Genomic DNA, 13,211 nt, shown 5'->3' on the forward strand with positions numbered 1-13,211 from the left:
TCCTTCAATACTGTAGACATTAAAACAGACGTAATATTAATATCCTCTGTGCTATTTCTTCATTCAGATGAGCTTGCTGTGATTTGCCAACGTGAACTCAAATCTAATCTAAAGAAGAAGTTTCAATGTGTATTTGAGGGGATCGCTAAACAAGGAAACCCAACACTTCTCAATAAGATCTACACAGAGCTCTACATCACAGAGTGTGGAACAGGACAGGTCAATAATGAACATGAGCTGAGACAGATTGAGACAACAACCAGGAAACAAGCAAGACCAGAGACTGCAATCAAATGTAACGACATCTTCAAACCCTTAACTGGACAAGACAAACTAATCAGAACTGTGCTGACAAAGGGAGTCGCTGGCATTGGAAAAACAGTCTCTGTGCAGAAGTTCATTCTGGACTGGGCTGAAGGAAAAGCAAATCAGGATGTTCAATTTGTGTTTTCATTCCCTTTTCGGGAGCTGAATTTGATGAAAGGGAACAAAAACACTTTGATTGAACTTCTTAATCACTTCTCAATGGAAACCAAACAATCAAGAATCTCCATCTACAACAAGTACAAAGTTGTGTTCATCTTTGATGGTCTGGATGAGTGCCGACTGCCCCTAGACTTCCAGAAGAACAAGATCTGTTGTGACGTCACAGAGTCAACCTCAGTGGATGTTCTGATGACAAATCTCATCAAGGGAAATCTGCTTCCCTCTGCTCTCCTCTGGATAACTACCCGACCTGCAGCAGCCAATAAGATCCCTTCAGGGTGTGTTGACCAGGTGACAGAGGTACGAGGGTTCAATGACCCACAGAAGGAGGAGTACTTCAGAAAGAGATTCAGTGATGAGGACCTGGCCAACAGAATCATCTCACACATAAAGACATCAAGGAGCCTCCACATCATGTGCCACATTCCAGTCTTCTGTTGGATTTCTGCAACTGTCCTCGAACACATGCTGAAACATAAGAGAGAAGAGATGCCCAAGACTCTGACTGAGATGTACACACACCTTGTGGTGTTTCATACCAAACAGAAGAATGAAAAGTATCTTGGGAAAGAAGAGACAGATCCACACTTGAATAACGAGAGCATTCTGTCACTGGGAAAACTGGCTTTTCAACAGCTTGTGAATGGCAATCTGATTTTCTATGAAGAAGACCTGAAAGAGGCTGGCATTGATGTCAATGAAGCCTCAGTGTACTCAGGATTGTGCACACAGCTCTTTAAAGAGGAATGTGGGCTGTTCCAGGACAAGGTGTACTGCTTTGTTCATCTGAGCATTCAGGAGTTTCTGGCTGCTGTATATGTTTTCCTCTCATTCATCAACAACAATGAGAATCTAATGGACAAACTGAAAACAAAAGACGAGCCTGAAGTTACTTTCTACAAGAGTGCTGTGGATAAAGCCTTACAACGTGAGACAGGAAACCTGGACCTGTTCCTCCGCTTCCTTCTGGGCCTCTCACTGGAGTCCAATCAGAAGCTCTTACGAGGTCTACTGACAAAGACAAGAAGCAGCTCACAGAGCCATGAAGAAACAGTCAAGTACATCAAGGATAAGATCAGGGAGATTCCCTCTCCAGAGAGGAGTATCAATCTGTTCCACTGTCTGAATGAACTGAATGACCATTCTCTAGTGGAGGAGATCCAAAGCTTCCTGAGCTCAGGAAGTCTCTCAAAACCCAACCTGTCACCTGCACAGTGGTCAGCTCTGGTCTTTGTGTTGCTGACTTCAGAAAAGGAGCTGGATGTGTTTGACCTGAAGAAATACTCCATATCAGAGGAAGGTCTTCTGAGGCTGCTGCCAGTGGTCAAAGCCTCCAGAGCTGTTCTGTGAGTAAATGAAATGACATTTAAGAACTTATCATCAAGAAGAAATATTCAGTTTAGAGAAAAATATGTATTGTAATATGTATATAATATTATATTGAACAACATATTGAATCAGATATTAAATTTATTATAACAATATGACCATACAATTCTAGGAGACGGAAGAAGAATATATGTGTTGTTTGGGAAAATAAACCAAATGCATCTACCATTGTCCTTCTACACTACTCGTTAAATTAACAGTGTGTTTGTGAAGTCATGATGATCTCGTTGCAGGCTGTCAGGCTGTGGAGTCACAGAGAAAGGCTGTGCTTCTCTGGTCTCAGCTCTGGAGTCAAACCCCTCACACCTGAGACAGCTGGATCTGAGTAACAATGACCTGAAGGATTCAGGAGTGAAGCTGCTCTCTGCTGGACTGGGGAATCCCCACTGTAAACTGGAGACTCTGAGGTCAGTATTCCTGTAGTTGGTCAACAAGTGATAACTGTTCACCAGATCCACATGTGTTTACCAGGCACACATAGTCCACACCATATGTGTTTGGACAGTGAAGCTTACAGTTTACATTTTGGTGATATGCTCCAGGATGTTGGATTTGAGATCGAATGTTTCATATTAGGTGACAGTACAGAATGTCACCTTTTTTTTGAGAGTATTCATGTTTTACCATTTACAAATGAAAGAATTGTATGTATATACAGTGGCTTCACCCCCCCCCAAAGTCAATACTTTGTAGAGCCACCTTTTGCAGCAATTACAGCTGCAAGTCTCTTGGGTATGTCTCTATAAGGTTGGCACATTTAGCCACTGGGATTTTTGACAATTTTTCAAGGCAAAACTGCTCCAGCTCCTTCAAGTTGGATGGGTTCCACTGGTGTACAGCAATCTGTAAGTCATTCCACAGATTCTCAATTGGATTGAGGTCTATGCTTTGAGTTGACCATTCCAAGACATTTATATTTTTCCCCTTAAACCACTCGAGTGTTGCTTTAGTGGTCTCTAAATCTCTGGAAGTCTGAAACAGGTTTCACTCAAGAATTTCCCTGTATTTAGCCCCATCCATCATTCCTTCAAATCTGACCAGTTTCCCAGTCCCTGCCGATGAAAAACATCCCCACAGCATGATGCTGCTGGGGATGGTGTCTCGGGGTGATGAGAGGTGTTGGGTTTGCGCCAGACATAGTGTTTTCCTTGATGGCCAAAAAGCAGAAGTTTAGTCTCATCTGACCAGAGTACCTTCTTCCATATGTTTGGGGAGTCTCCCACCTGCCTTTGGGTGAACACCAAACATGTTTGCTTATTTTTTTCTATAAGCAATGGCTTTTTTCTGGCCACTCTTCCATAAATCCCAGCTCTATGTAGTGTATGGCTTAAAGTGGTCCTATGGACAGATACTCCAATCTCTGCTGTGTAGCATTGCAGCTCCTTCAGGGTTATGTTTGCCTCTCTGATTAACCTCTTACATCTAGATGTGCCGCTAGCGGAATGCCTCGCCAATATCCAATGATAGAGCGTGGCGCGAATTACAAACTCCTCAAAAATCCCCAAACTTCAATTTTTCAAACATATGACTATTTTACACCATTTTAACCTCTATGGGCTAGGTGGGACGCTAGCGTCCCACCCGTGGTGCACTCCATCAACAGCAGGTGCATTTCAAGAGCGGCAAATTTGAATCCAAATAAATGTCAAAATTCAAATTTTTCAAACATACAACTATTTTACACCCTTTGAAAGATAAACATCTCCTTAATCTAACCACGTTTTACGATTTCAAAAAGGTTTTACGGCGAAAGCATAAATTTAGAGTATGTTAGGACAGTTCATTTACAAGAGTTGTGTGTAATGTTTTGTCAATTCAAAGACAGGGTCACCAAAACCATAAAACCAGCTAAAATGATGCACTAACCTTTTACAATCTCCATCAGATGACACTCCTAGGACATTATGTTAGACAATGCATGCATTTTTAGTTCTATCAAGTTCATATTTATATCCAAAAACAGCGTTTTACTATGGCATTGATGTTGAGGAAATCGTTTCCCTCCAATAACCGGCAGTCAAGTCAACACCACAAATTAAATAATTAAAATTAGAAAACATTGGTAAAATATTATATTGTCATTTAAAGAATTATAGATTTACATCTCTTGAACGCAATCAACTTGCCAGATTTAAAAAGAACCTTACTGGGAAATCACACTTTGCAATAATCTGAGCACTGCGCCCAGAAAAATACGCGTTGCGATACAGACTAGACGTCATGTTGGGGAGATCTAAAATCGAAAATACTATGTAAATAATCCATTACCTTTGATTCTCTTCATCAGATGTCACTTCCAGGTATCACAGGTCCATAACGAATGTAGTTTTGTTCAAAAAAGCTCATCATTTATGTCCAAAAATCTCTGTCTTGTTAGCACATGATCTAAGCCAGCCGGACTTCTCGTCATGAACGAGGAGAAAAAATATATTTACGTTCGTTCAAACATGTCAAACGTTGTATAGCATAAATCATTAGGGCCTTTTTTAACCAGAACATGAATAATATTCAAGGTGGACGAATGCATACTCTTTTATAACGTATTGGAACGAGGGTAACCAAAACATGAACTCGCGCCAGGTGTCTAATGGGCCATCATCGTTCCATGGCTCTTGTTCGGTCAGATCTCCCTCCAGAAGACTCAAAACACTTTGTAAAGGCTGGTGACATCTAGTGGAAGCAATAGGAAGTGCCAAAATATTCCTCAGCACCTGTGTTTTTCAATGGGATAGGTTTAAAGGTAATACAACACATCAGGTATCCACTTCCTGTCAGAAAATGTCTCAGGGTTTTGCCTGCCAAATGAGTTCTGTTATACTCACAGACATCATTCAAACAGTTTTAGAAACTTTAGAGTGTTTTCTATCCATATATAATAAGTATATGCATATTCTAGTTACTGGGTAGGATTAGTAACCAGATTAAATCGGGTACATTTTTTTTATCCAGCCGTGCAAATACTGCCCCCCTAGCCCTAACAGGTTAAAGACAAGACTCTCCTTTATCTAACCACATTGTCCGATTATAAAAGGCTTTACAACGAAAGCAAAACATTAGATTATGTCAGGAGAGTACCCAGCCAGAAATAATCACACACCCATTTTTCAAGCTAGCATATAATGTCTCAAAAACCAAAACCACAGCTAAATGCAGCACTGACCTTTGATGATCTTCATCAGATGACCCTCCTAGGACATTATGTTATACAATACATGCATGTTTTGTTCAATCAAGTTCATATTTATATCAAAAACCAGCTTTTTACATTAGCATGTGACGTTCAGAACTAGCAAACATACCGAAAACTTCTGGTGAATTTACTAAATTACTCACGATAAGCGTTATAGATACAGAACTCCTTTATGCAATTGCGGTGTCCGATTTTAACCTCTATGGGCTAGGTGGGACGCTAGCGTGCCACCCGTGGTGCACTCCATCAACAGCAGGTGCATTTCAAGAGCGGCAAATTTGAATCCAAATAAATGTCAAAATTCAAATTTTTCAAAAATACAACTATGTTACACCATTTGAAAGATAAACATCTCCTTAATCTAACCACGTTTTACGATTTCAAAAAGGTTTTACGGCGAAAGCATAAATTTAGAGTATGTTAGGACAGTACATTTACAAGAGTTGTGTGTAATGTTTTGTCAAGTCAAAGACAGGGTCACCAAAACCATAAAACCAGCTAAAATGATGCACTAACCTTTTACAATCTCCATCAGATGACACTCCTAGGACATTATGTTAGACAATGCATGCATTTTTAGTTCTATCAAGTTCATTTTTATATCCAAAAACAGCGTTTTACTATGGCATTGATGTTGAGGAAATCGTTTCCCTCCAATAACCGGCAGTCAAGTCAGCGTCAGAAATTAAATAATTAAAATTAGAAAACATTGGTAAAATATTATATTGTCATTTAAAGAATTATAGATTTACATCTCTTGAACGCAATCAACTTGCCAGATTTAAAAATAACCTTACTGGGAAATCACACTTTGCAATAATCTGAGCACTGCGCCCAGAAAAATACGCGTTGCAATACAGACTAGACGTCATGTTGGGGAGATCTAAAATCGAAAATACTATGTAAATAATCCATTACCTTTGATTCTCTTCATCAGATGTCACTTCCAGGTATCACAGGTCCATAACGAATGTAGTTTTGTTCAAAAAAGCTCATCATTTATGTCCAAAAATCTCCGTCTCGTTAGCACATGATGTAAGCCAGCCGGACTTTCGTCATGAACGAGGGGAAAAAATATATTTCCGTTCGTTCAAACATGTCAAACGTTGTATAGCATAAATCATTAGGGCCTTTTTAACCAGAACATGAATAATATTCAAGGTGGACGAATGCATACTCTTTTATAACGTATTGGAACGAGGGTACCCAACATGAACTAGCGCGCCAGGTGTCTAATGGGACATCACCGTTCCATGGCTCTTGTTCTGTCAGATCTCCCTCCAGAAGACTCAAAACACTTTGTAAAGGCTGGTGACATCTAGTGGAAGCAATAGGAAGTGCCAAAATATTCCTAAACCCCTGTGTTTTTCAATGGGATAGGTTTAAAGTCAATACAACACATCAGGTATCCACTTCCTGTCAGAAAATGTCTCAGGGTTTTGCCTGCCAAATGAGTTCTGTTATACTCACAGACACCATTCAAACAGTTTTGGAAACTTTAGAGTGTTTTCTATCCATATATAATAAGTATATGCATATTCTAGTTACTGGGTAGGATTAGTAACCAGATTAAATCGGGTACATTTTTTTATCCAGACGTGCAAATGCTGCCCCCTAGACCCAACAGGTTAATCTAACCACACTGTCCGATTTCAAAAGGCTTTACAACGAAAGCAAAACATTAGATTATGTCAGCAGAGTACCAAGCCAGAAATAATCAGACACCCATTTTTCAAGCCAGCATATAATGTCACCAAAACCCAGAAGACAGCTAAATGCAGCACTCACCTTTGATGATCTTCATCAGATGACAACCCTAGGACATTATGTTATACAATACATGCATGTTTTGTTCAATCAAGTTCATATTTATATCAAAAAACAGCTTTTTACATTAGCATGTGACGTTCAGAAAAAGCATACCCCCCGCAAACTTCCGGGGAAATTACTAACAGTTTGCTAAATTACTCACGATAAACGTTCATAAAAAGCATAACAATTATTTTAAGAATTATAGATACATTACTCCTCTATGCACTCGATATGTCCGATTTTAAAATAGCTTTTCGGATGAAGCACATTTTGCAATATTCTAAGTACATAGCCCAGCCATCACGGCTAGCTATTTAGACACCCGGCAAGATTAGCCTTCACCATAATAACATTTCCTATAAGAAAAATGTTCTTACCTTTCCTGTTCTTCGTCAGAATGCACTCCCAGGACTTCTACTTCAATAACAAATATAGGTTTGGTCCCAAATAATCCATAGTTATATCCAAATAGCGTCGTTTTGTTCGATGCGTTCTAGACACTGTACGAATGGTAATCCACGGTGGTGCGCATGCCGCATGGCGTGACAAAAAATGTCTAAATATTCCATTACCGTACTTCGAAGCATGTCAACCGCTGTTTAACCTCTCTGGGCTAGGCGGGACGAATTCGTCCCACCTACGTAACAGCCACTGGCAGCCTGTGGCGCGATTTTCAAAACCTTAAAAATCCTATTACTTCAATTTCTCAAACATATGACTATTTTACAGCTATTTAAAGACAAGACTCTCGTTAATCTAACCACACTGTCCGATTTCAAAAAGGCTTTACAACGAAAGCAAAACATTAGATTATGTCAGCAGAGTACCAAGCCAGAAATAATCAGACACCCATTTTTCAAGCCAGCATATAATGTCACCAAAACCCAGAAGACAGCTAAATGCAGCACTCACCTTTGATGATCTTCATCAGATGACAACCCTAGGACATTATGTTATACAATACATGCATGTTTTGTTCAATCAAGTTCATATTTATATCAAAAACCAGCTTTTTACATTAGCATGTGACGTTCAGAACTAGCATACCCCCCGCAAACTTCCGGGGAATTCGCTAACATTTTACTAAATTACTCACGATAAACGTTCACAAAAAGCATAACAATTATTTTAAGAATTATAGATACAGACCTCCTCTATGCACTCGATATGTCCGATTTTAAAATAGCTTTTGGTGAAAGCACATTTTGCAATATTCTAAGTACATAGCCCAGGCATCACGGGCTCGCTATTTAGACACCCGGCAAGTTTAGCACTCACCATAATCATATTTACTATTATAAAAGTTTCATTACATTTTGTTGTCTTTGTCAGAATGCACACCCAGGACTGCTACTTCAATAACAAATGTTGGTTTGGTCCAAAATAATCCATCGTTATATCCGAATAGCGGCGTTTTGTTCGTGCGTTCCAGACACTATCCGAAATAGTAAAGAAGTGTCGCGCGCATGGCGCAATTCGTGACAATAAAATTCTAAATATTCCATTACCGTACTTCGAAGCATGTCAACCGCTGTTTAAAATCAATTTTTACGACATTTTTCTCGTAGAAAAGCGATAATATTCCGACAGGGAATCTCCTTTTCGGCAAACAGAGGAAAAAATCCCAAAGGCGGGGGCGGTCGGGGTCACGAGCATAAGCCCAGTGTCCCTTGATCGGCCACTTGAGAAAGGCGATAATGTGTTTCAGCCTGGGGCTGGAATGACGACATTCTGTTTTTTCCCGGGCTCTGAGCGCCTATGGACGACGTGGGAAGTGTCACGTTAGAGCAGAGATCCTTAGTAAATGATAGAGATGGAAAATAAGTTCAAGAAATGGTCAGACAGGCCACTTCCTGTAAAGGAATCTCTCAGGTTTTGACCTGCCATTTGAGTTCTGTTATACTCACAGACACCATTCAAACAGTTTTAGAAAATTTAGGGTGTTTTATATCCATATGTAATAAGTATATGCATATTCTAGTTACTGGGTAGGAGTGGTAACCAGATTAAATCGGGTATGTTTTTTATCCAGCCGTGTCAATACTGCCCCCTATCCTAAACAGGCTAAAATACATGAGAGCCTTGTGTCAAAAGGGTGGGCCAGGAGGAGCGCAAGATAGAGAGCATAAGGTAAGAATCACATAATAAGTCAGGATTGAGAGAAGATAGAAGTGATACAGAATTGTTAGATAACAGTTACTGAGTGGAGAGCAGCATAGTTAAGTTTTAGGCAGGTATAGATGCAAACTGAATTGTAGAAGTGAGAACTTAACCTGGGGTCCACTTAGACGTGGGGCCCGATTAATGCCAGGATGATTTGTTTTTAAATTAGGAACAGGAAGAAGAGTTAAAAGCGGTACCCTCCATGTTAGGGTCCCAAGGACCTATTGATGTGGGGTTAATTAAAGGAGTTATTTTAGTATAAGTAGTCCTGAAGTCAAATTTGAGATTTTATTAAAAGTAATTATTAGTAATTTAGGAAAATTTGGGCAGAGCCATGTGTCAAAAGGGGGGATAGTAGAGCAGGTTCGGAAACACTTTGTGGCCTATTGGATAACGAACTACTTAAAAAACTTTTTTTTATAGATAAGTATATTAAATGGGAAGAAGCGGTCCCAACTTACTGGTTGGACACGATTAGGGTAGTTGATTTACTAGGATCTATCTCTTTAAATAATGGATTACATTTTAGCTGATCAGGTAAACCATATAGAATGCCAGAGTTAGGGGAGGCCAGAACAGGTAGACATAGAAGTTGAAGATATACTAACAGAACACATGGTTAACCAAACCCGTATGTCCGAGACTTTGTGTCCAACAGGTGAATTACAGTAGAAGATGATTCACTCAATCCAACCAGGAGACTGGGTGTGGATCCAGTCCCTGAGGAGAAAAGAACTGGAAGCAGCCATGGTGGGAGGGCCCATACCAAGTGTTCCTGGTAATAGCCTTCGCGGTGAGAATAGCTGAAAGAGCTACCTGGGTTCATATCACACAATGCGGGAGGGTAAGACACACTGACACTGTCGAACAATCACAGAGTTAGGAGAAGAACCGAATACCAATAAGGTTCGGGGGTTACCTCTCTAACGAAGATTCCCTAACCCGCCCGATACTCACTGTGTGCGTTCATAGAAGTGAAAGTTTGGGTTAGCCTCTAGCCAGTGATATATTCACCGGGAGGGGTGGGGCTTTACAGGGGTACTGGTCAGTCTGAGCTGTCTGATTGTGTAAGCCATATTCCTAATACACCATGAACCACTCGAGAAGTCAGAAAGTGGTAACTTGACCCATAGTGTAGAAGATGAGGAGTTTTTATGGCCTAGGTACAAAAGGTCACTCGATCTGGATAAAAAGGAAGTGAGAGTAGAGTTAGGGAAGGATGTCTCAATAGAGTTCTCTGCAGACCAAATGGGGTCCCTAACCTCCTGGCAGTCTAGGACTCGGACTTCATGGGGAAGATATGTGTAGATCCCGGTGTAACTCATGGAATCAGGTCATAGCTCACACAGAGAGAGAAGGCTATGTCTATCCACACACCCAATATAGAAACAGATGGTGTATAGTGAAAGCCAGGGTTTTTGACTGCAATCCAGAGCAAGGGAAGTATTGCTTGAAGATAGGAATGACCAATTAAAGCATAAAGAAAGAGGATTTAGGGTTATGGTATGTTGGCCTTGACCAGACCATTGTCGACACTGCGGTACCATTCTGAGTAGTAGAGGTTAGGACAGGAGATAGTTCTACCGCCAGCCAGAATACCAGTAGTACCCCTGATAAAACGGACATTACCCGTGTAGTCATCCAGAGCCAAGGACCGGTGAGGATAGTTCAGACGAAAGATCTTAAGGAAGTGATTGAGGTGGAGACTTGGTTTGGGGATTCCAACCTATGGCTGGAATGGATTCAGTATACAGCTAGATCAGTAGCTAAAGAAGAAGGTTATGCCTGCGCAACAGCCAAACTTCAGTTGACAACCATCCCCTTTCTACCCGATGGAATTAATTTACCAAGGGGAATGGCCTGAATGGTAAAGCTGTTCATGATGGCAAGGAAGCCAGACAGTTGCACTGATCTGCATTATCTGTATCCTATGTGCCCATTAGATCCAGACTTCCCCCTTTCACAGTCGCAGGAGGAGACTATTATTGTGTGGCTCGACACAACACACACGGATGGAACGTAGGGGAAGTAAGAACATGCAATAGGACAGAGAATGTTACAACTGACACGACAATGAGGGACCTGACTGGGTGGTTGAGTTCCGAGGACTTTAGTAAGATAAAAAGGCCGAGAGCGGATGTCTGGTGGTTGTGTGGAGGTATGAAGCTGTGGCCAAACCTGCCTGCAAATTGGACTGGTATTTGTGCATTGGTACTGTTAGGCATGCCCTTCACCCTTATACAACACAAAGACCTAGTGCCAGGTGAAAGAGAGGGGAGGAGTGCTCCGTCAGGGTCCTTTGATGATAGAATTTACATTGATAGCATTGGGGTTCAAGGGGGGTGCCTGATGAGTTTAAAGCTAGGAATCAGATATGGGCTGGATTGGAATCAAGTCTTTTTGGTGGTCGACTCTCAATAAAAATGTGAATTGGATAAATTACATTTATTATAACCAACAGCGTTTCATCAACTATACCAGAGAGGCAATTCCAGGGTTAGCTGAACAGACAGCTGCGACCACTTTGATGGTATTGCAGAATAGAATAGCTTTGGATATGCTTCTGGCTGAAAAGGGTGGTGTGTGTGTGATGTTCGGATCTGAATGCCGGTCTAAACAATTTAGCTCAGGAGTTAGCAGAAAATTCCGGGGTGGACACGGCACTCACGGGATGGTTTGATAGTACGTTCGGAAAATGGAAAAAGGTTGTAATCACTGTGTTGTGGGCTGCTTTCACCTGTATGACTGTGTTGATATTATGTGGTTGTTGTTTGGTCCCTTGTGCGAAAGGTCTCATTTCCAGGGCTCTGGAGAGATCGATGACGGAGCAGATGGTGAGATACAGACCGATTCCAAGTTCAGACCAGTGGGATGACAAATACCTACCGCCGAGCCTGGTGGAGGATTCATTCAATTATGAGGAGCCCATGTTTAGGAAGACTGTTTCTCTAAATGAAGGTCATAGCAAAAATCCTAATCCTGACTGGACATAGGCTTAGAACAGTCATTGATAAGTATGTAATGAAAATACATGTATTCGTTTTCTTTGATCTAGTTTGATTTTGTGTGACATTTCTGAATCCAATAAAAATAGATGTGTTATAGTGTATGTGAAATATTTAGCCAATAGGGTGGATTGTAATGGGAATAATATGATTAAACCTCTTGACGGGCTCGTCCCGTATGCGGGACGGACATCCAGCGAAAAAAATCCTATCGCCATTAGCACAACGATTTTTTTATTTTTTATTTTTTCAAATATAGGACTATGTTATATCATTTTATTGATACACCTCTCCTGAATCGAACCACGTTGTCCGATTTCAAAAAGGCTTTACAGCAAAAGCAAAACATTAGATTATGTTAGAGGAGTATATCGTAAAAGTAGCCACATAGCCATTTTCCGACCAACCACATGCATCACAAATAACCAAAAAACAGCTAAATGCAGCACTAACCTTTGACAATCTTCATCAGATGACACTCCTAGGACATCATGTTACACAATACATGCATTCTTTTGTTCGATAAAGTTCATATTTATATATAAAAACAGCATTTTACATCGGCGTGTAACGTTGACTAACTATTTTCCCTCAAATGCATCCGGTGAAACAGCGCTACAATTTACTAAATTACTATTCGAAAACATTTTTAAAATGTAATATTGTCATTCTAAGATTTATAGATGAATATCTCTTGAAAGCACCTGTAATGCCAGATTTAAAAATAACTTTACTGGGTAATCACACTTTGCGATAAAAGGGGATGCGATACTCAGAAAATAGGCTACCGTTACAGGTCAGCGCCATCTTGGAACAATCGCATATCAAATCTAGTCTTGTATACTATTGTCAATAATCCCTTACCTTTGATTATCTTCATCAGAAAGCACTTCTAGGAATTCCAGGTCCACAACAAATGTATTTTCGTTCGAAAAAGTTTATCCTTTATGTTCCAATAGCTTGTTCTTGTTAGCGCGTTCTGAAGGCTGCACCAAAAGTACCGTCGAAAAAAATGCATTTTTTTTATTTAGGTTTGTTCAAACATGTCAAACGTTGTATAACATAAATCTTTAGGGCCTTTTTCAACCTGAGCTCCAATATGATTCAAGGGGGATGATTGCATTGTCTTTCAAAACGTTTTGAAAGGGGAGGGTAGCCAGGGGAGC

General features: G+C 40.4%; 1 protein-coding gene across 1 annotated transcript; it reads left to right on the forward strand.

Annotated features, from left to right (window-relative positions):
• The first annotated feature begins 1,068 nt into the window (after positions 1 to 1,068).
• On the forward strand, positions 1,069 to 9,453 carry LOC106593319 (NLR family CARD domain-containing protein 3). Its single transcript, XM_045712814.1, has 2 exons — positions 1,069 to 2,282; positions 8,941 to 9,453. Exon 1 carries the CDS (start codon positions 1,342 to 1,344, stop codon positions 1,834 to 1,836), a length of 495 nt encoding a protein of 164 aa, XP_045568770.1. The 5' UTR covers positions 1,069 to 1,341; the 3' UTR covers positions 1,837 to 2,282; positions 8,941 to 9,453.
• The last annotated feature ends 3,758 nt before the right edge of the window (positions 9,454 to 13,211 follow it).

Source organism: Salmo salar, unplaced genomic scaffold (assembly GCF_905237065.1).
Source record: "Salmo salar unplaced genomic scaffold, Ssal_v3.1, whole genome shotgun sequence".
Taxonomy (NCBI): Eukaryota; Metazoa; Chordata; class Actinopteri; order Salmoniformes; family Salmonidae; genus Salmo; species Salmo salar.